Source organism: Phacochoerus africanus, chromosome 13 (assembly GCF_016906955.1).
Source record: "Phacochoerus africanus isolate WHEZ1 chromosome 13, ROS_Pafr_v1, whole genome shotgun sequence".
Lineage (NCBI taxonomy): Eukaryota > Metazoa > Chordata > Mammalia > Artiodactyla > Suidae > Phacochoerus > Phacochoerus africanus.
Window position 1 is genome coordinate 41904304 of NC_062556.1, and position 26504 is coordinate 41930807.

The following is a 26504-nucleotide window of genomic DNA, read 5'->3' on the forward strand; positions in this document are numbered from 1 at the left end:
TGGCCTTATATTTAGGTCATTAATCAATTTTGAGTTTATAATTGTGTATGGGGCTAGATAGTGTTCTAGTTACATTCTGTTATATGTAGCTTTCCAGTTTTCCCAGCATTGAAGGGACTATCTTTCTATCACTGTATGTTCTTGACTCCCATGTCATAGATGAGTTGCCTATAGGTGTATGGGGTTACTTCTGGGCTTTCAATCCTTTTCCACTGAACTATATTTCCTATATTTCTGTTTTTGTGCCAGTACTATAGTTTTTTTGTTTGTTTGTTTGTTTGTTTGTTTGTTTGTTTTTTGCTAACTGTAGGTTTGTAATATTGTCTGAAGTCAGGGAGCCTGATTCCTCCATTTCTAATTTTCCTTTTTCAATATTTCTTTGGCTCTTTTTGTTTCAATATAGATTTTAAAATATTCTATTCTAAGGAGAGAGGAATGAGTACACAGAGGCAGAAGGGAGTGATGCAACCACAAACCAAGGAATGCCAGTAGCCACTGGAAGCTGGATGAGCAGAACAGATTCTCCTCTAGAGTCTCTGGAGGGTTCAAGGGAGGATTTTTCTCAAATAATACCAATTTTGAAATTTTGGTCTCCACAAATAAATTTCTGTTTTTTTTTTTTTTTGTTGTTGTTGTTGTTGTTTTAAATATTCTCTTCTAGTTCTGTGAGGAATGCCCTTGGTAAATTTTATAGGGATTTCAATGAATCTGTGGGTTGCCTTGGGTAATAGAGTCATTTTGACAATATTGATTCTCCAATCCAAGAGCATCTTTCCATCTGTTTGTGTCATCTTTGATTTCTTTCATCAGCTTCTTACATTTTTAAGAGTACAGGTTATTTGTCTCTTTAGTTAGTTAGTCCTAGGTATTAATTCTCTTTGATGTCATGGTAAATAGGATGTTTTCTCTGATTTCTCTTTCCAATCTTTCATTGTAAGTATATAGAAATGCAATTGATTTCTGTGTATTAATTTTGTATCCTTCAACTTTGCCAAATTAATTGATGAGTTCTATCAGATTTCTAATAATGTCTGTAGGATTTTCCAAGTATAGTATTATGTCATCTGCATACCGGGATAGTTTACTTCTTCCTTTCCAATTTGGATTCCTTTTATGTATTTTTCTTCCTTGAATGTCTTTGCTAGGACTTCCAAAACTATGTTGAATTGTAGTGGTGAAAGTGGACATCTTTAATGTCTTTTGACAGATGAATGGATTAAAAAGATGTGGTGCATATGGAATACTAGTCAGCCATAAAAGACAAAATAATGCCATTTCAGCAACATAAATGGAACTAGAGATTCACACAGCAAGAGAAGTAAGTTTAAAAAAAAAAGATAAATACCAAATGATATCATTTATACATGGAATCTAAAATATGGCACAGATGATCCTGTCTGCAAAATAAAAACAGGTCATGGACATGGAGAGCAGACTTTTGGTTTCCAAGGTGGAGGGGAAGGAAGTGAGATGAAGGGAAGTTTTGGGTTGGTGAATGAAAACTGTAATATTTGGAATGGGCATTGTGCTCCTACTGTATAGCACAGGCAACTGTGTGTAATTATGTAACTTTGCTGTACAACAGAAATTGAAGAGACATTGTAAATACACTATAATTTAATTTTTAAAAATTATCCTTAAGGACTTGGACATCAAATCCACAAAATAAAGTCAGACGATAATCACATGTGGATGAAAAATTGTCGTTTACTTTCTTCCTCTACAAGAATAAAGTCACTAGCCACTACAGTCAGTAAACTTCAAATCATCCTGAAAGGCAGACACCCTTACAAATGGAATTTCCCATATAAGTATAAATGTCTCTAACAAAATATCTACTAAGTTTTCAGAGTTTTGCTGTGTTTTCTGTCTTTTCTAAACTAACAAGCTCAGATAAGACAATCCTTATACCAAAGGGACATATTTTGAGATGGCAAATTCTGCTTCCCTTCATACTTAAAAGATTAATTTTAGTTATTTTTCTTATTATTTGTACTGAATTTTTTTATTTTATTTATTTATTTATTTATTTATTTATTTATTTTGGTCTTTTTGCCATTTCTTGGGCCATTCCCACAGCATATGGAGGTTCCCAGGCTAGGGGTCTAATAGGAGCTGTAGCTGCCAGCCTATGCCAGAGCGACAGCAACGCAGGATCCGAGCCGCATCTGCGACCTACACCACAGCTCATGGCAATGCCGGATCGTTAACCCACTGAGCAAGGGCAGGGATAGAACCCGCAACCTCATGGTTCGTAGTTGGAGTCATTAACCACTGCGCCACGACGGGAACTCTGAATTTTTTATGTTTTTAAAATACTAAATAAAACCACAGTTTTAACAAGTGTGTACAGTTTTAACAAGTGACATGGATATGCTTAAAAGAATTCTACAAAGCTGCAAAATCTTAATTTTTTTGTCTTTTTTTTTAGGGTCGCACCATGGCATATGGAGGTTCCTTGGCTAGAGGTCCAATCAGAGCTGTAACTGCTGACCTATGCCACAGGCAGTGAAAGTTGGGATCCAAGCTGCATCTATGACCTACACCACAGCTCACAGCAATGCCAGATCCTTAACACACTGAGTGAGGCCAGAGATCCAATTTGCATCCACATGGATGCTAGTCAGATTCGTTTCTACTGAGACATGATGGAACACCAAAATCTTAAATTTTTATAGCGTCATTTCAATCTAGAAATATAAGAATAAAGATTTTTTATATTATATTTCAGCTTTTTTAAATTTTCCAGAGTTATTATTTTACCATAGGTTTCAGCAAGTTGGTTGAATATTTGTATTTATTTTATTTTGTCTTTTTTTTAGGGCTGCACCTGTGGCAAATGGTGGTTCCCAGGCTAGGGGTCTAATAGGAGCTGTTGCTGTCAGCCTACACCAAAGCCACAGCAATTCCAGATCCAAGCCATGTCTGCAACCTACACCACAGATCATGGCAATGCTGGATCCTTAACCCACTGAGCAAGGTCATGGATCGAACCCTCAACCTCATGGTTCCTAGTCTGATTCATTTCCACTGTGCCACAATGGGAACTCTGAATGTTTTTATTTTCTAAATATAGGCTATGGTTTCTTCAAACTATACATGATGTAATTAATAATTAAGGCTTCTATTCTTATTCAGTCTATTGTTTCAGCATCTACTCAGAAGAAAAGAGCCGAATAGTAAATCCTGTATTGAAAAGAAAATTTCACTCCAAAGGGGAATTCTTAGCATAGCTGAATTAAGAGCTGACAGAGTTAATTTGTAAGAATCCTGGATTGGAGTCATGGCAGGGTAGATCGTAAGTCCCAGAACTCATTTAGCAGGTGACCTTGGTGGACAATATGCTTTTCAATAAATGGCACAATGATGTCCATTCCTCCTATATTATATAGGCTTAGAGTTCATTGTCAAAAAATCTCTTTCAACGTTCTCATTTGGTAAAATGGGTATGCACACTTCAGTTTTGAAATATAAACGTTAGAAGGCTAATATTATCTATATGTAGAAAATAGTTGATTGAAAGCAACAAATATATTAAAGAAAAATTCCCTCTCAAGAAAAATAATATTTATTTATAAAAAAGTTTATAGAGTATTTTTCAAGGTTTTAAATATGACCACTGTAACTTTGCTGACAAAAAAAAATAGATATACACTACTTTATCTTCTCCTCTACTCTTTAATATTTCAAACATAATTTGTCTGCTCCATTTAGCTAATGTTTTCTGTATATTCTATGTATTGGAGAAAATATGTGGGCAAAAGGAATTGAAAATACTTAACAATACTAAACTGTACACTTTGAAATGGCTAAGATGATAAATTTTATGCTATGCATCTTTAAAGTTAAAAATCATTGATATTTTCTTAACAACTTGTATTTGTAATTACATAATTTTTCTGAAATGAAATGTGACTAATAACTTTGATCACATCCACATGTTGGGAAACTTCAGATTTTCTAATGTTTCCTTGACACATACTATCAATACTTTCCTTGGTTATTAGATTGCAAATATTTTCCCACCACCCAACAATAGAACCCAATTCCATGTTTTACATTGACTCAAAAAGAGGGAATTTCTTGCTTTTTGAGCTCCTTAACATTTATCAGCACTCTTATTATAAGATGTGCATTTTTCCAAGCACTATTGCTAACTGTCTCAAATGAGTGACTACCAAAGAAAACAAAAATTAAAGATTACTTTTGGTGTCAGCATAGTATTTAGGGAGAAGTAAACTTATGCTTTGATGAAAATACATATTTCTTGATTTTTGAAATGTCAAGAAATAACGTGCCTATTTCTGCAGTAATTTTTTACTCAGCTCTGAATTGAAATTTATGGAAAAAAGATACACTGATAAAAGCAAATTTTCTATTATTTATTAATTATACTTAAAATTAACATGGATCTATTAAGGACATGTGTTATGTTTCCACTTTATGCTTTAAACAATTACAAACATTTGGCATAAAATAATGTGCATATCAATGTAACAATTTTGAAAAGTGGGGAATGAGATTTTTAAGTCTGCCTTCCTTCTAGCAATGATCATTAACACTACAAATGAACAGATCATAGATTTATTTCCCAAAATTCTAAGAGTTTTTTACGAACAAAATTCTAAAGGACTTCAACATGCAATGGATATATATACATATATATATGTGTGTGTGTGTGTGTGTATATATATGTATATATCATTCAGAATAACTAGCTTCCATGCTTACACTGAGCGTTATCATAAGGCAAAAGCCTATAATTGTACTGATTCTTTGGCTCAGCGTGTTCAAAAAGCAAAGCAATATGGTAAGACTAATGAAAACAATCATTCGTGTTTGCCAAATTCAGATTGCTTATTCAGTTGCAATAAATTTAAACCATCTTCTAGGATGACATATGCAGCTTTGATTAGCAGGACACTTTGTTTTCTGAATGCCAGAGACAAGCATGAGACTGTTTCTCTAAGTCCGCATAGCTTTGGAGAATGAGGAAGAAACATGTTTAATAAATCATCATTCTGCCTCCTGGTAGGACAATATCTGACTAAGAAATTAGTAAATCAATCAGATTATGTCATAGGAAATATCACATCTTCTAGTCTTGGTAACCTCTTGGATAGCGCCACAGATTACAAAGCAATTGGATGAGTTGTAGTCATGAAATTATCCATGTCACAAATCTAGGTCTCTCCTTTCAACTGGTCAAGCAAAACAAGCCTTTGGTAATTCTAGTTATTGTATGCTACAATACAAATTACCAATAACCATTCCTGACCTAACTAATACATGAACAGATAGTGTTTCTACAGTACTTTGATGTTTTCTTGTCTCCCATAATTCTGTTTGATCTTCTATCTCTCTTGAGTAAGTAAATCTGCCAAAATCCTTGTTCTTGAAGAGTTTTCATATCTGGAAGTTCTCATTTTTGCCCTCAGATATAAAAATAACCACTCCAGCAAATAAAATCTCTTCAAATAAAAATAAGTCAAGTTTGCTTGATGACTACCACACAGGCACCTGCTCTCCCAATGTTCAGGGAAGCCATCTGTTGAAAAAGATGAAACACAATTTAAGAAAAAAATTACTATCCTAGAAAAATATACAAATTATAATTTTTTTAAATACTCAGAGAGTTTTTTGGTATTCTGTTGGCTAGGACTCAGTGCTTTCATCACTGTGGCCCAAGTTCAATCCCTAGTCTGGGAAATGACATTCCACATCAAGTACCTGTACATGTACGCAACCAAAAACAAAACAAAACAAAACAAAAAAACGAAAAAACCCTCATATGCATGAAAATAATCAATAATATAAAAACAATGAAAATGACACTTACAAAAACAATAATATCTGTATTGAAATGTTTAATACATGAAATCACATAGAATTTTTAACAAAACTAATAAATTCTTTAATATTTTTTAATGAACTGAAGCTTATAAAGAAAAGTTTCCAGCAAAGGTATATTCTGGAGTTTGCGTGGACACGCTCGTGATGATATTTCACAGTGATAACTTGGAGCATATTTTAGATGAAATAGCTATTACAGTTATTGAAGTTATTGTGAAGTTATTTCCACAGATATTATACTTAAGTAAATATTATTCATTCATTCTAAACAGAGATGTAACTTCAATATTTCATCATTAATAGACCATAATTAAAATTGCTACAGGGCCTATTAAAAAAAAAAAATTCCACATGACTGTCATTGAAATGAGAAGTGAGATTTTTTAAATAACCCTGAAATTGAAGAGAATATATTAAAAACCATAATTTTTACAGAGTTTGTAATGAAAACTTATTCCATGGAGGTAAGCCAAGATTTTAATAATTTTTGCTTTCTGATATCAATTATTTTTATTGGTTTTCTAAGAACAATTTATGCACATTAAAAATACCAGAGTAGACTAGAAATTATAGGATATTATTTTGAACTGAAGAAAGGTGAGTTAAATGTAAGAAAAAAAATATCTAGGAGTAAAATAACCTCAGATCATATGCATTATCTTATTTATTGAGAAAAGACATGGTCTCATGCTCTAAAGATGAAAATGACCACCATTATCTAATTATAAATTAGTTGTTTAAATGTTCTTATTGTAATCTGCCATCCCTTAGCAAGTTAAAAACAAATAGAAACAAAAATAGTTTTTCCCATATGATTTTTTTATTCCTTTAATTTAATGTATTCTTTCTTTAAAAAAATCTAATTTAGTGTAACATTTCTTGTTTCTCTGATAGAAATTTGCTCAAAATGAGAAGAGAGCCATGTGATATTTTGATAACATATTGTGTGTTGAGAATAATTTTTATAGATCATTACAGTCCCATCATATACTGTGATCTCTATATGATAATTCTATGATTGGAGTGTCAAGGGATAATATGTAAATCTGATGACATCAATGTCTAAACTTTGAAATATTTTTGACTCCTAAATACACACAGTTTTCATTGTCTCTCTTTTAGTTTCTAATGATTTTCAAGCTTAGTTTCACATCAGAGTCATCTAGGGACTTTAATGAAGTATATGTGTTCAAGCCCCACCACTCTGTAGGAATGAATGAAAGAAGTACTGGGTAGTTGTATTTATGAAAGGTATCCCAAACACACTCTGATGTTCCTTCAATACTGAAAAATACTATGCATAGTTTCTGGATGAAGTATGGCATGAATGCCTTTACTTTATATCTATATTTATATTTGCATCTCTACCTTTATACATGCTTATATGTTCATATAAAAATGTATCTCTGTTCTTTTCTCCCATATTTACTCGTTTGTATTTTTTTTGGACAGTGAATGATACCATTTGCTACCGAGGTGCTCATGACAGGAATCTAGAGCACATCCACAACCTTGGTTTTACCTCTTAACCTTGCACCTGAATAATCATCATCTCATAAATATATCTGCAATCATCTTAATTACACTCATTCCTACTGTTTTCAACCTACTTCAGGTTACAGTTTCACCCTGTGTGAAGAGGAGCAGAATATGCCACTGTAGAATATGCCACTTTGGCATATTGATTATTTTGAACTAAAGGTACTTGGGAAACACTGAATACAGGAGGGACACTCTGACCCTTCTTTGATGCCTTGAAACAGGAGATAAATCTCCCATAGAATATGGTACATTCTGTCTACCAGACAGAAGGGATTTTAGGGCCAAGAATGTTGTCTAAAATCTCAGAACTTCTTCACCAACTTACTACCTCAAGTCCAAACCACTTTGTCTTGTTAATTATTCATGATTTTGTTTTTTCGTTGTTTGAAAGTACAAAAGCTCCTTGCTTTGGTCACTTGTTTGAGTCTCATATACTTATGGGATTTCCATTTGTACAAAATTAAATTGCTCTTCTTCTGTTAATCTGTTTTATGCCAATTTAAAATTAGGTTAGCCAAAGAAACAAGAAGGGTCGAGGAAAAATTGTCCACCTCTACAGTGAATTACTAAAATATGTCCTAATAAATTTCTGAATTTGATCTTGCTTCTCCTAATCATTCATCACATCCTATCAAGTGCAATTATTTTTTTCATTTTGTAAAGTTTTATTGAAGTATAATTGGTTTGCATGCTTTGATAATATCCACTATACAGCAAAGTAATTGATATATATATATATATATATATATATATATACACATATATAAATACACACACACAACACACACACACACACACACATCCACTGTTTTTCAGATTGTTTTCCCATACATATTATCACAGACTATTAAGTAGAGTTCCCTGGGCTGTACAGCAGGTCCCAGTGGGCCAATCATTCCATATACCTACTGTGTTCAAGTGCAATAATTTTAAAACATAATTCTGGTTATTTCTTTTTCTGCCTAAAATACTTCATTAACTCTCCTTAGGCTTATAGTAAAGCCAAGATTTTATAACATGGTTTGGGGGCCCATGTCATAGATCCAATTTATCTCTCCAAACTTGTTTCTCACCACTTTATTTCCTGCACAATGAAACATGCCATATATTCTCCTTTCTGCAACTTTTTAATTATTCCATTCCTTAAACCAAACCACTCCCCTTATTTTTATCTTTTTAACCATCACTCATTGGCCATGCCTCATTCTACATATCATTTTCTAAAGGAAGATTTCTCTATCCAACATTTAAGTTCTCTCATAGTGTTAAGTATTTCCATTATCCCAGGACTTATCATTCTGTTTTCAGCATTTGATATATTCTACATAATATACATTTGAAATATTTCAGAGCTTTTCATCTCTTTCTCCTTGGGCCAGCTTTAGCTTATTGACTCTATATGTTTAACAATCTGCCCTGTTCGCCCTCTAGTGTTACACCTTTCAGCTTTAGAAGGACAACCTAAAAATGTTGGCTATGAAATCAATTATTAGTAAGTTCAGGCTTCCCTGAAACTCCTTCTAAATATCTTATATATCTATTGTGTGCAAATAAAGCAAATTCATGTATGACAGAGTAAACCGAGTTGCAAAAATAATTTACAATTAACGTATTTAGGAAACATTCACATATCTCCCCCCCCCCATGTCAGTAACTATGCCAGTCTTTGGAGATATGACAGTGAATGACATTCTCTCTTTTGTTTCTTTACAGCTGCAGCTAGACACAACATGACAGCACCATGACAATGTACCAGAGGCACCCATGAAAGTGATTTTACCTAGGCTAGGGGAAACAAAATGAAAATGTTCATTTTATGTCTTAAAGCACACGTCTTGTTTTTTCAAATCAAATGCAAAAATTAAACCCAAAGTTACATGATAAAGTCAAATTTATTTAAAACACAAATACACATTCTTGCATGTGTCTGTTTTCTGCATAATTGTTTTATACAGTTATAAATGCTCCTAAGACATGAATCTGACAAATGCTCCCTAATCTATTTTCATTATATCCAAGTCTAGCAAGCTTGGGGTGTTTTCCAAATATAAATTATTGGATACTTTAATATAGTTTTCTTATTATAATGCTTGGCCAGTTGAACGTGCCAATAATAAATTGAATAACTAATTGATTTTGTCCATTTGTGGGGTAATTGAAGGAAAAGTGACAGGCATTAGCTAGCAAATACAGGAATTTTCTCTAGTGGTCTGGAATCTTAAAAATTTTCAAAGGGATTTTGTGTGGTTTTGCTTATGGTCCCTTGAGAGTCTTAAAAATATAAATAATGAAAAGTTATGGAGGTGAAATCTTAAAGTAAGAGCTTTAAAATTAACATTTATAGTACAAAAATAAAGTAGATATAAAACATTCTAAATACCACTTTGCTGTTTGCAAAATATTATATGGTTCAGAAGAGTATAATAAAATACAGATGAGGGAAAATGGTCTTTAGGAAGCTTTTACCTATTATTACTATATACATTATTTTGATTTCAATTTTAGAGGAATGATAATCATAATAGCTCATTACTATAAATATGTAATGAAGATATTATACTATATCATTTATATGCCCATAAAATTTCTTTATTTACTGTTCATTTGTAAAAGTAGCAAATTTAAAATATAAACTATTGAAGTCATATAATTCCTTAGCAAATCAACAATCATTAATTCACACAGTGTTCCCTTTGTAAACGCTAGGGACTCAGAAAGGTAAAAAGTTAAAAATATACCCTCTAATTTCTCAGTGCAATGATTATAACATTTTATATTTGCTGCTCTTTGAGTAAGGAATGCTTCTTCTCTGACAATTAAAGTAAAACAGAAGAATCACAGGACCTAGTTCTCCAAATACTTCCTATTCTTCCTTCATATCTTGTTTCTTCTTTCTTAGCCAACTCAAGGTATCTTCATTGAAATCAAAGAACTTTCCATTAGAGAAGAGTAAAATTCATGAGGCAAATACCTTAAATTGGCCATTAAGACTTTGGTTATGTACTTTCAAATCTGCCTATTTAAAATTGTGGTTGAACATGTCTCATCAAAATGGGCACAATTAAGGAAGTTATGTATCTTTAAAAGTAAGAATATTTAAAGGAAATGTATCTCAATCAAAGTTCAAGTTCTTCAGATAAATTTTAGTCATTTTCTATGACCCAAAATAAAGCCCTTTATACACTAAGTGCACCCATTGATGGAAAAATGCTTGGTTTGTATAAATTGTATCTTGCTTTTAAGTTTCTGATAAAGGAGAAAAATATGAAATACTGAAAGGAGCTCCCATCATGGCTCAGCATAAAAGAATCTGACTAGTATCCACGAGGATGCAGGTTCAATCCCTGGCCTTTCTCCATGGGATAAGGATCAGGCATGCTGTGAGCTACAGTGTGGGTCACAGACGTCGCTGGATCTGGCATTGCCGTGGCTGTGGCATCGGCCAGTAGCTACAGCTCCAATATGATCCCCAGCCTGGCAACCTCCATGTGCCATGGGCACTGCCCTAAAAAGACAAGAAAGAGAAAGAAAGAAAGAAAGAAAGAAAGAAAGAAAGAAGAAAAAAGAAAGAAGAAAGAGAAGAGAAAAAGAAAGAAGAGAGAGAAAGAAAGAGAAAGAAAAGAAAAAGAAAGAGAAGAGAGAAAGAAAGAGGAGAAGAAAAAGAAAGAAAGAAAGAAGAAAAAAGAAGAAAAAGAAAGAAAGAAAGAAAAGAAAAAAGAAAGAAAGAAAGAAAGAAAGAAGGAAGGAAGGAAAGAAAAAAAAAAAAAGAAAGAAATATAGAGAGAAGAAAGAAAGAAAAGAATCAATAAAAACAAGAAAGAAAGATAACTCACGAAGAACAACATAACGACACTAAGCCCTACGCACTCATACACGAAACTACGCACGCCAAGACACGAAAGAAAGAAAGAAGAAAAGAAAAAAAATACTGACATATTTATTTTTTTTTGAAACTACACTAAAACTATCGATCAATTAAATATAAGGACACGAGTCTGAAAGTATATCCATTCCTTTCATTACAAGTAAGTCTATAGTAGGTGTGCAATGTAAGGGTTTTTCCACCATAATTGAGTTGTCCTGCCCTAATCTTCACCCTAATATCACACACACACCAACACATATCTTCTAGCTCTGTGACCAGACTGGGAGTTTCTCTGAGCACGATCCTGAATGTCTAACTATAGTGTATATTTAAGGAATAACTTAAGATCAGACAATTATTTCACTCCATCTTCTTGGCCAATGTTTGTTCAGGAATGAGCACTTTTATACAAGAGATCATTTAGAACCATTTGATGTTTGCTCTTCTTTTTTCTTGAACAAAGAGTTCTTTTATTTTCTGATTATGGCTGTGAGAGTTCCCACTTGGAGCTTCCAGAAGCACTACTCTGGAAAATTCTCTCTGAAGTGTGTAGCAAAGGACCTACCAAAGATAGCTAAGCAAAAACAGAAGGGAGAAAGTTGACTTTTGTAGGCTTCCATCCTCTTGTTTCTGCTATCTGTAAAATCCAATATTCACAAGTTAAGTTTTTGTGAACCAATTTATTCTACTTTTACTTTTTGTTTCAGCTAATTAAAATTCAGTTTCTGCCTCTTGTTATTACTTATAATAAAGTGGAAATCACGCTGAAGCATTTCACTTTTTAATATAAATTTTATTATTATAAGATGAGCAAGAGAAAAGTACAAAAAATGTGATTTGATGAACTTTTTATGAGATGATCATGAAAATGGAGAAAACCAATCACTTTGAGTTCAGAGTACTTTGACAAGATACATTGCTATATGTACCCCTCTCCCAAAGGAAGTAAGTGAAATAAATTTTTATATGTTAAGTTAAGTTATGCTGGAAACAATCTTACCTGTGTCCATTCATTAGTTTGTGGATCATAGGATTCCATAGTATTGAGGTATGTCTGCCCATCATAACCACCAACAGCATATAATCTGTCGCCAAGGAGACAGACTCCAACAGCATCTCTGGGCATACTCAAAGGAGCCACCATGGTCCACGTGTCCGTTTTGGGATCATATCTAAAATGTAAGGATAACAGAACATAACATTCTAATCATATTTAACTTTTACTATATAAACAGGAGTTCAAGAGCCAATGTTCACAATGTCTGACTTGCTATAATTTAAGCAGTTTTAAAATATATACCTAAACTCTTAATTGGATGGATGCAGAGTCATCTGACAAAATGAATATCATGATTTCTTTCCACAAGGACGTAGGTGTGTAAATAACTATTTTCCACAGTGGAATGAGGTTCTTAAAAATAGAAGCAAAGTGCTATAGTTATGAAATGTAAGTAATGGTTAAAATTCTGGGATAATTATGAAATACTTCATAGTTGAAGTCTCCTTTTAATCAAGTGTGAAAGTATATCTTAAATTTGAGAGAAAGAAAGGAGGAATTTGTACAAAAGAACACATGGGTTAATAAAAATGCATGTCTAACTTCGAGGAAAGCAGGTGTGCAGTATGGATAGGTTCAAAGTTATGAGAAGGAGCAGTGCCTAAAATGGTGGGTTTTGATCAGCTTATGGATTGCTGGATTCCCAGAGTGAGAGGGGTTTTGGGGTTTACTCAACAGAAAAATAAGGAACCTTTGAAACTTGGGGAAATTACAACAGGAACAGATCTATGTTTCAGCGACAATTACTAAGGATCCACTGAAAGGGAGAGCTTGGTAATCATAAGATTGAAGCAGAGAGTGTAAGTTATTATTATTGAATTTTAGCCAAAAAGAATTAAATTTTCAGAAACTGAGATATTTTACACATTGAATGGTAAAATCCAAAAAAATTCCGTGGTGATTATTTACTTGAGCTAAGCCACTCCTTTGTCTCTAACCTGCAACTGCACATTCAGATAGAAAACAAGACATCTAGTCAGACTTTGGTAGAGTAAAAGAAGACCAGCTGAATATCTTTTGTTTGTTTGTTTGCTTGCCTGTTTGTTTTACAAATAGGGCAAATATATTCCTATGTTGTTTTTTGACTTCAATCTTGTTTTCCACCCTTTGAAAAATTTCAACCCATAGGCTCCTAAAATAAGAAACAACAAACATACGCAAATAAGCCAAGAAAACTACCTATGATTTATTGAAAATAAAGAAGGTGTTACCAAAAAAAAAAAAAAAAGATTGGGAGTACCCCAAGGATCTTGAAATTCGTATTTCATAGAAAATATTTCACCCAACACATTACATGTATTTACACACCATGGCTGGAGAAGTTGTGACAGACAAGATGATATATGTGAAATAAGAGATTGGTTGAATGTCTGTAAAATCAGGACCACCTTAAAGCAAGGCAGTCAAGCAAATAGATGTAATTTTACATGCTATAATTAATAAATGTAGAAGGTCACAAATTGACATAGACACAAACTCAAAGTATATGCTATCAAAATATTCTTTAAGATATGTAAAATTTTGGAGTTCCTGTTGTGGCGCATTGGTTAACGAATCCTACTAGGAACCATGAGGTTGCAGGTTCGGTCCCAGCCCTTGCTCAGTGGGTTAAGGATCCGGTGTTGCCGTGAGCTGTGGTGTAGGTTGCAGACGCGGCTCGGATCCCGCATTGCTGTGGCTCTGGTGTAGGCCGGTGGCTACAGCTCCAATTCAACCCCTAGCCTGGGAACCTCCATATGCCGCGGGAGCGGCCCAAGAAAAGGCAAAAAAAAAAAGACCAAAAAAAAAAGATATGTAAAATTCTACCATGAACACTTAAAAATATGTAAACATAAAAAAAAGAGGACAAAAAAGGAAAGATGAGAATAGACACCGCAATGAATCAAATCATACATTCCGCAAAATATTACAAAATAACTGACTGAATTTTTCAAGGCAAACAAATGTAATAATAAAGGAATAACTAGGCAGAAGTAACTGTTCTAAATTAAATATGACTTTAAAATGTAGCAGAACAAGATGAGTGACAATTGAATCCAAATTTACAGGTAAACTATTAGGACATTTTGGAAATTTTAATTCCTTATTTTAATAAGGAATATTGAAAATTTTATTAGTTGTGATAATGATATGTCAGGAAATTTTTGCAATAAATTTATTTTAAATTTATTTTAAAATTTAAATTTATTTTAAATTTAAAATTAAATTTATTTTAATTTCAGTGAAACATGAATGTTCTTTTATATTTTATTCACTCAACAGAAGCTAGTCTGCTTTTTGTCACAATCACTTCACTTAAGTAGTTTTTCTGAAGCTATATTTTAGTCTCCATTTTATTGTTACTTAGCTCTATAGCATTTTTTTCAACTACTGACTACAAAGTGGACTTTATCACTGCTAAAGGCAGACAAAAAGAGAAAGCAGCTAATGCTGGTGCACTAAGCAATAATAAATGCATTTCTGAAGGTTTCTGAAATATTATGTGACTCTCAAATAATGAAAAAAATTCTCTTATACTCCGGAGAAGTTAAGAAAACACTAGTGTGTCTTATATTTAGGTACACATTTAGAAATAATATCTTACATTTATAAATAGATATCATTCTTTTCCTGAAGAAAATGTGAAAGAATTTCTAAAATTTAGTGAATTCTAGAAATCCAAATATTTGAATTATATATGTTTTCATTGGTGGGTAACATATTTTATGTGTTTAACAGCAATATTTTAATTCATATCTGCCAATGGTGATCATATTTCAATTTCTATATATTGCTAAAAAAAAATCAAAACAAAACAAAACTGAGTCCAAGCCCCACCCCATCCTACGTACGTATACACTCTCTCTCCCAGATATTTATGAAGAAATTATACAAATTCAAAGTTACCCAGTAATGGTTATCCTTGTTTTCACATGACAAAATCTAATTTTTTTTCTAAATTTAGAACTCTGTGGATTCACTTCTTAACATGGTGTTACACATAATTGTTACCCCCAAATGAAGAAAAAAAAAAGCTGTTTTAGCATAGAGGAGGATCCACAGATGTATAAGCATTTTCTAAGCAAATACTAACAATGAACTCTTATCATACTCAGCTCACATTTTTGACAAATTTTGTTCTAAGAATTCTTTTTTGTTTTTGCCTCAGGTTGTCTTTTATAAAAAAGAAAAGCAGGGGTAGTGTGTGTGTGTGTGGGGGCCTTTTTGTATTTCGGCTGTCTGCCTTTCTATGGCCTTCCTGGCCTGAATGTGAGCTCCTTATCAAGAACTCTATTAAAGTTTATAGTCTTCAGGCAAGAGTATATAGTAGCTAAAATTAGCTGTGAAAAGAAAACTTGCTAAAGGCATATAATAGTATAGAACAAAAGTTGGTTTCTCATTGAAAATCCCCACTGAAGTTTTTGAGGTAGCATTGCTTTTTCAAACACTATTTATTTCCATAATCTGAGGATAAAAATTTATCTGCTATTTAATGGGCAAAGTAATTAGATTTCTGCCCCACTTTCAACATTCCTTGCTTATTTTTATACAAAGATATTTTAAGTTAATTTGACTTAAACTTTTCTAAGAAAGTGGGTGAAAAATTCTATTTTGACTTAGGTCATTTTCTATTATATCTATTTGTTGAGGTTGAAAAAGTGAGAAATGAGTTGTTAACAGAACCAGAGAAAGCAAGGACCAGCTAAGCTCCTCTAGCATGTAGTTTTATGGTTAAAGCTTTAAAATATCACTTACATGGCTGTCAATCAACAGAACATGGAGCATATCCAGGAGATGTGTATGCTAGTAAAAAGTAACTTTTTAAAATAAATATGGAGTTCCCGCCATGGCTCAGTGGGTTAAGAACCTGGGAAGATCAGGTTCAATCCCTGGCTTTGCTCAGTGGGTTAAGGATCCAGCACTGCCATAAACTGTGGTAGGTTGCAGATGTGTCTCAGAGCTGGTGTTGCTTTGGCTGTGATATAGGCCGGCAGCTGTAGCTCCAATTCATGCCCCGGCCTGGGAAATTCCATACGCTGCAGGTGTACCCTAAAAAGAAAAAAAAAAAAATTAAAAATTAATGCCTTTTAACAGTTCATAATGAAGGACAAATAGATTCTTTATGTAGTCATATTCTCTACTAATATAACACAAAATTATTACTAGTTCTGTGAGCAGAAATTATGAATTTCTGCTTTTTTTTTTTTTTTTTTTTTTGGTCCACACTCATGGATATAGAGTTCTCAGGCCAGGGGATTGAATTCATGCCTCAGTTATGACCTATGCCACAGCTGCAGCAATGCCAGATCCTCCACCAACTGTGCCACAGCAGGAACTCCAAATTACCATTTTTTTTCTTTTTTTTTTTTGTCTTTTTTAGGGTCACATTTGTGGACCTAGGGGTCAACTTCATTCATTCCCAAGCTAGGGGTCAAATGGGAGCTACTGCTGCCAGCCTACACCACAGCAACAGCAATGGAGGATCCGAGCTGCATCTACAGTTCACTACACCACAGTGCTACACCACAGTTCACAGCAATGCTGTTTCCTTAACCCACTGAGTGAGGCCAGGGATTGAACCTTCGTCCTCATAGATGTTAGTCAGATTTTATTTCTGCTGAACCACGATGGGAACTCCAAATTACCAATTTTCAAATAGCTCTCTCAACATGAAAATTAATTTTACAGCTTGATAGCAAAGCTGATGTACTTCCATCTGTATAAGACATCACATGTTTCATCTTTTTGTGTTCATCTACCTTCCACAGAATTGTTCTCCTTCCTCCAAAGCAGGCAGATAAATTACCACAATGCCAGTATTCCAGACAGAATATCCCAGGACAACAGATTATTCTACTGCTCCGTGGGTCCAGCGGACCAATTCAAAGATAACACTTGACTAATAAGCCATTGAGGCAAATATCTAATCACAAATGTAAATTAGTATGGCTATGGTATAAGTTAATAATTATTGCATCTGCTTATAAAACAGGCCCTCTACATGTGCAGGCTCTCATAGAATCTCCATCTGTTGTAAATGTGTCTACCAGAAATATAAATATAATTTGTTATCAAAGAAAGAGAAAAAATTATGCATGCACAACAACAGGAAAACAATGACAACAAACTAGTTAGCATTTTCATGCTACACTCATTTGACTGGCTCCAACAATAAGATCTTATGAAGAGGAAAAAGAAATATCTTATTAAAATGCACTAAAGTGACAAGCTAACTTTTTAAATTTAAACAATTAATTACATTTTTGTAGAAAATTTAGGATCTCACATATATTGAAAATATGAATATATTATATTCTATATAAAGTCTGATTGATAAGATTCATAATTTAAATAAAAAGTAAATCACTTCTTATCTCTATCTTCAGTGTTTATAAATTCTTTATGTCTAAACCAAAAAATGAAAAGAGAAATTAAGAGAAATGAAAAAATCCAAAATTCCATAATATTTGCAATAGTTTTAAAGAATTATTTAATTAATTGAATAAGGTATTATGTCAGAGAGCAAAACTTACATTAACAAACATCTAAAAATAAAAATACATAATCTTGGAGTTCCTGCCTTGGTGCAGCAGAAACGAATCCGACTAGGAAACATGAAGTTGCGGGTTCAATCCCTGGCCTTTCTCAGTGGGTTAGGGATCCGGTGTTGCAGCTAGCTGTGGTGTAGGTCACAGGCGCGGCTTGGATCTGGCATTGCTGTGGCTCTGGCATACGCCAGCAGCAACAGCTCTGACTAGATCCCTAGCCTGGGAACCTCCATAGGCCACAGGTGCGGCCATAAAAAGACAAAAGACAAAAAAAAAGTGATATTTACACTGATGTAATATGACAGTAATATATTAAATCCTGTATATGTTAGGTGACTTTTCTATTTTGACTAGAGTAGATTTTGGTAGATTTTGAACAAAAGTTGTATATTTATTAAAAGTAATATACCAAAAATGGTGATCATTGTTAATAGCCTTTGAGTGATATTGTATAATGATTTCATTTTCAACTAATATATGAATATTTGCTTGATATTTTAAGCTCCATCAAAAAATGTTCTGCCTGTTGAATATAAGCCTAAAATACATGCAAATCATTAATACTTGGTCTATGATGATGGAAATGGGTTTTCACATGCAAATAGACAAGTAACAATTCAAAATCTATCTACATATTTATCTTTCCATCAGACAATCCAAACATTCATCCATCCTTCCATCTATCCATCCATCCATCATCTACCCATCCGTCCATCAAAAAATCAATCTTTCTAATGACCTGTATACAATATACCTCCTGCTGCTTTTCCTTATGAGAAATTTGAGGCCTGTTAGAAGTAGTGTTGAGTGCTTACTTAGTCCCAGGAATTGTGCCAAACAGAGGAATATAGGTACAGACAAATGCAATCCTGACCAGCACATAGAGACTAGTTTACTGGAAAAATTGATGGAAAACAAAAACTTTTAATGATGATAACTGGTACAGAGGGAAACTCCATTGTGCTTTAGATCAAATCTGCATTATGGAACTATTTCTCTGACTACTATAACGGGGAAAGATTGGAAGAAGTAAGAGTGGACATTACAAAGGCTGCTTTAGGAGGTTACTCTTATCTTCACATTCCTTTCCTCTTAAGTTTCATTACTGGAATGCAGATTCAAGGACAAAAGTGGTTTTGATCTCTTATTAGCCGTGGTGATACTAATGACTTTGAACATATTTTCTGATCCATTGCCTGGTTTCCAGCTTTGTTTTTGATCTTAACACTCTAATTATTCATTTATTTCTTTTTAAAATGCATTTAAGCTCAAATTTCTACAGTGAAATATACAGAAAAAACAAACTTTATTGAACAAATATATAGATAAATGAGTTTTTCTTTTTTCTTTTTTTTTGTTTTTGTTTTTCTTTCTTTCTTTTTTTTTTTTCTTTTGACAGCTCCTCCTGTGGCATATGGAAGTTTCAGGGCTAGGGGTCAAATCAGAGCTGCACTGCAGGCCTTTGCCACAGTCACAGCAATGCTGGATCCAACCCATATTTGTGACCTACACCACAACTTGTGGCAGCAATGCTGGATCATTAACCTGCTAAGTGAGGCCGGGGATCAAACCCACATCCTCATGGAGACTACATTGGGTCCTACTGGCTGAGCCGCAATGCAAACTCTTGAATGTGCTTTTGTCAATGAATTGTACCTTTCTGGCCTAAATTCTATTAGAATTTACGTATTTTTGAATACTGATTTTGTCCATTAAGTTCCTCTCACTAGAGTGAGCCTTGGCTGCAAAGTTAGTTTATGCTGTTCCATCATCTATTCTAAACTTACTCTTCTCAGTCCCTGCTTTCTTACCTGCTTTTATTTGAGGTACTAATGTTCCTTGCATTTAACAAAGCCTGACTCTTTACAGTTTTTGATAGGTGTCCTATACCTGTATTTAACACTATTATTTTATAATACTTTTGCACTTCCATAAGAAATCATTGGCATTTATCTATATGCTTATATACTTAAATATAAAACACCCTTGTACACTACTTTCTATTTCTAGTGATTTGTTTGCCTATAATTATGTACTAAGAAACATTCCTTACATTATATGTGCAAAGTAATTCTACAAAGGTACTATTGTGATTTATTGATGATTTACATGTGAAATCATTAATATCAAATAGAAAGTGCAAAAATGCTATTAATCTGACACTGGGTATGAGCTAGGATAAGAATCACGATGATACTGCATGCATCTGCATTACTTAAGCTGTTCATACCCACTGTACTCCTATAACTTAAAATAGCTATGCTTATTTAAATACATTTTTGCAGCATAAATATGTCCCTAGACAGAATTATTTATGCCTCTGTTCACAAAAGAACATTTTAATACATTAGAGGCTAAAGTTAGAAAAGAAGTGTATGAAATATCATTTTATTTGTGGCATTTATATATTTGCTTTAAAGGTAGCAGACTCATCATATTCATCTTCTTTGTCATTTTCCCCAAGAATGTAACAGAGGAAAATGTGAATAATCTGTCAGTATATTAGCAGTATTTCTTAAATAAATGTTTGCATGTTTGTATGTATAAAAGTATTCATCTATTACTTTGACCACTGTCCTCACCATAACACCTATAGTTCCTAATTTCACTGGACAAGAGGACTTTGAAATGAGACTATGGTGAGCTTAATGCCATCCTCTATTGTCTATATAGCTATCAATCTATAGTTCATGTCACAAAGTAGCAGTATCATTAAATATGTTTCTATATTTTAACCTAGAAGTGGCTTTAATTTGACAGAGCCTATTCACTAATAGCTATATCTTGCCAGTGGCCTTATTCTCAGTAAAAAATACATATTCTTGGGAAATAATATCATAAATAAGAGAGATCACTTTTTTCCAACTGACTATTTCACTAATAAGCACGAATATAAAGGATTTGATTTCTTAATATTAAGAGAAAAATTGCTGTGCTCATCAGTGTGATTCATCAAATATTTCTTATTCTTCTCACAGGTAAAATGTTGGATAACATTTTCCCACACTCTGAAGTTTTCAATGGGCATATGACGATACTGCCATCAAAGCATAAACCAAAGAGAATTACATTACTCAAAGGCTGAAGTTTTAAGAAGGAATGAACAATATAGTACTACTCTCTGGTTTTGTTTTTTGGTTTTCCTTTTTTTCCTAACAGGGAGAGCAGCAGTGCCCATATTTTAGATTATATATCATTCCGAGTACCAGAGTAATAATGTCACCGAGCTCTCATGGATTTGCAGCGTGAACAAGACTATTATAGTATTAAGTCACTGAGAGTTTTGAACTTATTCATTACAATAGAATGACTTATCCTATCCCAGTTGAATTTAAAAAACTAACCTCAATATTCCCCAATCTCTTTTCCTCTTGTATCAATATGCGTCTTTATGTAATAGGAAATGTCACCGTAAGTTTCTCTAACTCTCAAATCGTAATAATTTTAAGTGACACACCCCCCATTAAAGAGAACTCAGCTATAACCATGACAGGAAGTGTGTGGATTGTTGGACCAAGCCTGAAGCCAAGGTATCTTGTCACTCTAACCTCTGTGCACCTGCCATGTTTAGAAAGAGTTAAGAGAGGACCTGTATTTCATCTCTATGCAAGGATTATAGGCAATGTAGTTCTAATAAGCCTGTCTTAAGTTAAGAATGGTACAGTGTAAAACAAAGAAATTCATAGTTCAGCTTTAAGGATTTGAAGAGAGTAGTAGAACAAACAAGACAGGATGTATAGAACAAATAAAAAAATCTATTTTTTAAAAGGATTAACAAATGTTCATACATTTTAAAAGTCACTGGAAACCATTTTAATAGACTTTTAAATATATTCATGAGAAATTTAAAGATTACTTTAGGGTCATGTGAAAAATTTGTAGGGCTTTAAAGAAATATTAGTTGAAGAAAGAAAGGAAAGAAAAAAGGAAGGAAGGATGGAAAGAGGTAAGGAAAAAGGAGGGAGGAAAGGAGGGATAGAGAAAGAGAAAAGGAAAAATAAGAAAGTGTTGTATGTGTGTAATAGGAGAGATTAAAAATCAGATCTAGGAGTTGATTTTACTTTCCTAAATTATGCAGATTTTATAATCACTTGAATTAGTTATCAATGTAATTCACATTGTCTCTTTCACTATAACTGTACCTTGGAGTCTTACCTTTCAACATAATCTAGCAGCCGAGAACAGTGGTTTGAAGCGGGAGCATCATGACCTCCTACTGCATAAAGAAAACCATCACATGTGGCCACTCCAACACCCCCTCTCCTCTTACACATTGGAGCACACATGTTCCACTTATTTGTATGGGGATCATAGTACTCCATTGAACTCAAACAGGAACTTCCATCACGACCTCCAACTGAATACAACCTAAAAACACAATTGGGAAAACATGATTTAGTATTACTCTATGTATGACAAAATGAAGAAAAGGAAAAATCCTTTAAAGATAAATTTTTGATCACAGCATGAGTCTCAAATGTGTTAAAAATACAAAACTGCACATGGAAATGTTTATTAAATGAATTCTATAAATAATTACATATACTTGGAATTCTCATGATTATAACGGGCCATCTACTAGATGAGATAAAAAAACCTATAATTTTCTAAACTTTATTACTTCTACAATGTAAGATGTAAACTACTTTATATAAATAATTACATCTTTTAAATATTTTAACGTATATTGAGGAATATCTATTTTATAAAAGAATAAGGTAGGGAGATCTCTAGTGGCTCAGCAGGTTAAGGATCCATGTTGTCACTGCACTGGCTTGGGTCACTGCAGTGGTGTAGTTTTGATCCCTGGCCTAGGAACTTCCTCATGCCTTGGGCTAGACCAAAAAAAAAAAGAATCGAGTATATCTATTTTCAGTTTTTCATGAAAATGAACATAATCAGAAGAAAACTGATTATCTTACTGGTTGCTTAGCAATTGATTTTGCTAGCATGTAAATCGTTACTACTATTTGTGCTCTTTTTTTTCATTTTTAAAAATCTTATTGAAGTATAGTTGATTTAAAATGTTGTGATAATGTCTGCTTTATAACAAAGTAATTTAGTTATACATGTACACACATCCAGTCTCTTTCATATTCTTCTTCCACAAAGATTATCACATGATATTGGGTAGAGGTCTCCGTGCTACACAGAAGGTCCTCAGTGGCCAAACATTCCCTATAGCTCAGTGTATATTTTCTGTACTCACACTTTAGAACAGTAAATAAATTGAATAATCTATACAGGTATTGACAAAATTTCAGCTTTCTTAATGCCTCAACTATGGCTAATGTTACATGGATAGGTGAGACATTATAGCAAAAGAGAGTATGATGATTTTAGTCTGACTGAATATTGCTGAAAGTTACTTGATAAACTTATTTTGCTATTTAATTAATGAGAAGTCTAATAGGAACTCAGGAAAATAAATTGAACAACATAAAAGTTACTTAAAATACATTAATAAGATACAAAAATAAAAATATATTATTATTTATAAGAAAATGGTTCTTGCCTGTTTGATCATAGTTGTGAAAATGCATCACAGTAAGGCACAGAATTGCATTTATTTATTTATTTATTTATTTGGACCACACCTGAGGCATATGGAGATTTCCAGGCTAGAGGTGGAATCAGAGCTGCACCTACCGGCCTACACACAGCCACAGCAATGCCGGATCCAAATATCTGTGACTTACACTGAAGCTCACAGCAATATGAGATCCTTAAACCAATGAGCAAGGCCAGGGATCATACATGCATCCACATGAATACTAGTCAGGTTTGTTACTGCTGAGCCACAATAGGAACTCCCTATTTACTCATTTATTAGATACATATTTTGAATTGCTGGTACATGTCATGCACTATCCAGAGTTTTTTGAATATATCCATGAAACAAACAGGATTCCCTGTCCTCAATTTTACAAGGGGAAAGCATAGACAAAATTTACACGATAGGCACATGTATTATACAATTCTAAGGGCTGTAGAATTAGAGCAGGAAAGTGGGGTCAGGAATGCAGTGGGTGGGAGTGGAGCTGTGATTACAATATCTGGGAGAAGGTTTGAGATGACCTGAACAGATGAGCACAAATCTTCAAGTGCAGCAAGGAAGCCAGAGTGGTAGAAGCAGAGATTGTGGGCAGGGTGGCAGATGAGATAAGGGATGGAAGTAAAGGGTGAACCTCACACAGGTGTCTAGATATTTGTCTGATGTCTAAAACAAATGTTGACCTTTACATCAAGTGAAAAAGGAAGCCATAGAGGATTTTGAGTAGAGGATTTTATGTCTTGCTTATACTTTAATGAGATTAGATGTCATGAAATGTTTTGCTTTCCTAGTGGACATTAAGCTTAATATATTGGTAAATAGACTTAATTCTGTACTTTTCAGTTTCTGACTAAGCAAATGCATAGAAAGATATTACCTACCATATAAGGTGGTTTAGGTAATAGATTTAAAAAATTACCCTCTAAAATCTTTTAATAACTCTAAAATATAATGTTTAAACTGATTTTGAATCCTGGAGATATTTTTAAAAGATGTTTATGTTTCTATTAATGCTCGCCTTAAGAAAATGTTTCTGACTGCCCAAGTGTTCTCTTTGCTTGATTACTCACAAGTTGTCTGCCAGCCCTCAATCTAGCAGTATATTGAAATTAACTAATAGGAGCAATTGAAAGGACAAGTATTGGGCAATTTAGCTTGGAAAATCACCCAGAAGTGAAATGACTATTTACTCAGAAGTTGTTATCATTCTAAATACTTCACAAAATCTGAACTTTGTTTCTGTTTCATTTAAATTGAAGATCTAACTCATAAGAAGCACACTATAATATTGAGGTATTATTTTTTTGCAGAGATTTTACTTACTGGGTAACTATTTTCATGAAGGGCACCTAACACAGTCTTTGATACATCTTTTATATATAAGAAAAATATCCTTTTTTTTTCTTTTCTATCATTTTAATGGATTAGTTGACTTCAAACTGCTCTATTTATTCATACACTTTATAGCGACAAATTATACTACTGATTTATCTGAATCCAGCGCTGCTGAATACCAAAATATTTATGCAACGATTTATCACATTTTTTAAAAATTATTAAAGAATGCTAATATATACAAAAAATAGCTAAACGTGTATAAAATGAAATTATTAAACATACTACATTATAGAAGTCAAATATGGAGCCTTTTAGCATAGCCTTTTGTTTGGAAATAAAATGTGCCATACAAGTGACAATATCATTGACTTCTTAACATAATTAAGTATAATATAAACCAATCTTCATTCTGTCTTTTGTGTGAAACCTCCTCTAATAAAACTCAGTAGCACAAGGTTTATAAAAAATAAATTTATGAAATGCCTCAACAAATATGACATAATATTTGAAAATACATATTTGTAAAACATTGTAATATTGTAAAATGAATGTTCGGTATACGGTAATTGTTATTTTATAAATTATTTACTAAAGCCTAAACTATATTATCAGTGTTTAATTTCATTTGGGATATATCCCTTTTCATGTTCTTTATAGTATTATTTGGTCTATAGATTAACAATGAAATTACTTTAGTTTTGATAACATAAAATATTAATACTAGGGAAAAATTAGTTGAAAAGAGTAAATACACTACATTTTTCTGAAAAAAAATTTTGAAAAAAAGGAGAAAATTGTAATTGTGTGAAAGAGATAATATTGTCCTTATGGACTGCTTTATGGAGCCATTATTAAAACCCAACACCTGTATTTCAATACTTTAAAAGATTTTGGAATTAGAATAAAGGCTACCCTGAAGACACAAAAGTTCATGAACAATTATCTGAATTTATCTTCTCAGCTCTCCCCTCACAATCTATTTAATCATGTTTTAGACTGATTCCCTGCTTTTCACTGCCATGGCAAATCAGATGCTGAGAATCTGAAGAGCAGAAAAGAATCTGATGCTAGAAGTAAAGGCACTGACAATATAAAAAGTGACAGCTGACTGTTTCATGGGAAGAAAGGAAATTTGACATTTTAACTTAGAGTTGAAAGATGAGTAAAAATTTTGTAAGATGAAGAAATAGGGGAAAGCATTACATACAGGGAAAGCATTATGTGGAAAGACAAGGGACATGAAAGGTCACAGTGGGTGATAAATAAAGAGTGGCAGGCATGTCATATTGATGGATTGGGTGGTAGTGAAGGAGGAGAAAGAAAAGATGCCTTAGGTGAGATGAAAAGTTAGACTGAGAGTGAAAGGAATTGTATGCCATGCTATGGAGTTAAGATTTCATTCAGAGGCAATGAGAAGAAGACAGAACAACAACATTCTTAGGAGATATCAGTGTCAAAGGTCAGTTTGCTGTGAACATTGGCCAGTATATACCTTGCATGCCAAAAATCGCCAGGAGGTTAGAGATATCTCTGACTCAAGCAAACTCGTAGAATTTTGCTGAAAATGAATATGTCTTCCCTACTACTTTCCCCAACTTATGTGTTTATTCAGACTACAGACAAGTTTTACGTAAAGTTTAGCAACCTGGCCTTCATATTTTGAGATCTAGTTGCTAGATACCCGTATAAGTTAGTGCCCTATATATTATATTCTGGTACAGGCATACCCCATTTTATTTATCAATGGATTTATGCATTTATTGCATT

At 33.3% G+C, this 26504-nt stretch overlaps 1 protein-coding gene across 1 annotated transcript in view; it reads right to left on the bottom strand.

The window, feature by feature from the left end:
* Positions 1-4847: 4847 nt before the first annotated feature.
* The window catches only part of KLHL1 (kelch like family member 1), a 384315-nt gene continuing 362658 nt past the window's right edge, over positions 4848-26504 (bottom strand). Inside the window, exons 9-11 of the mRNA XM_047756059.1 lie at positions 22001-22213; positions 12261-12432; positions 4848-5548 (exon numbers count right to left, since the gene is read on the bottom strand). Of these exons, the coding sequence (XP_047612015.1) occupies positions 5489-5548; positions 12261-12432; positions 22001-22213 (445 nt within the window). The 3' untranslated portion in view covers positions 4848-5488. The remainder of the gene's footprint in view (positions 5549-12260; positions 12433-22000; positions 22214-26504) is intronic.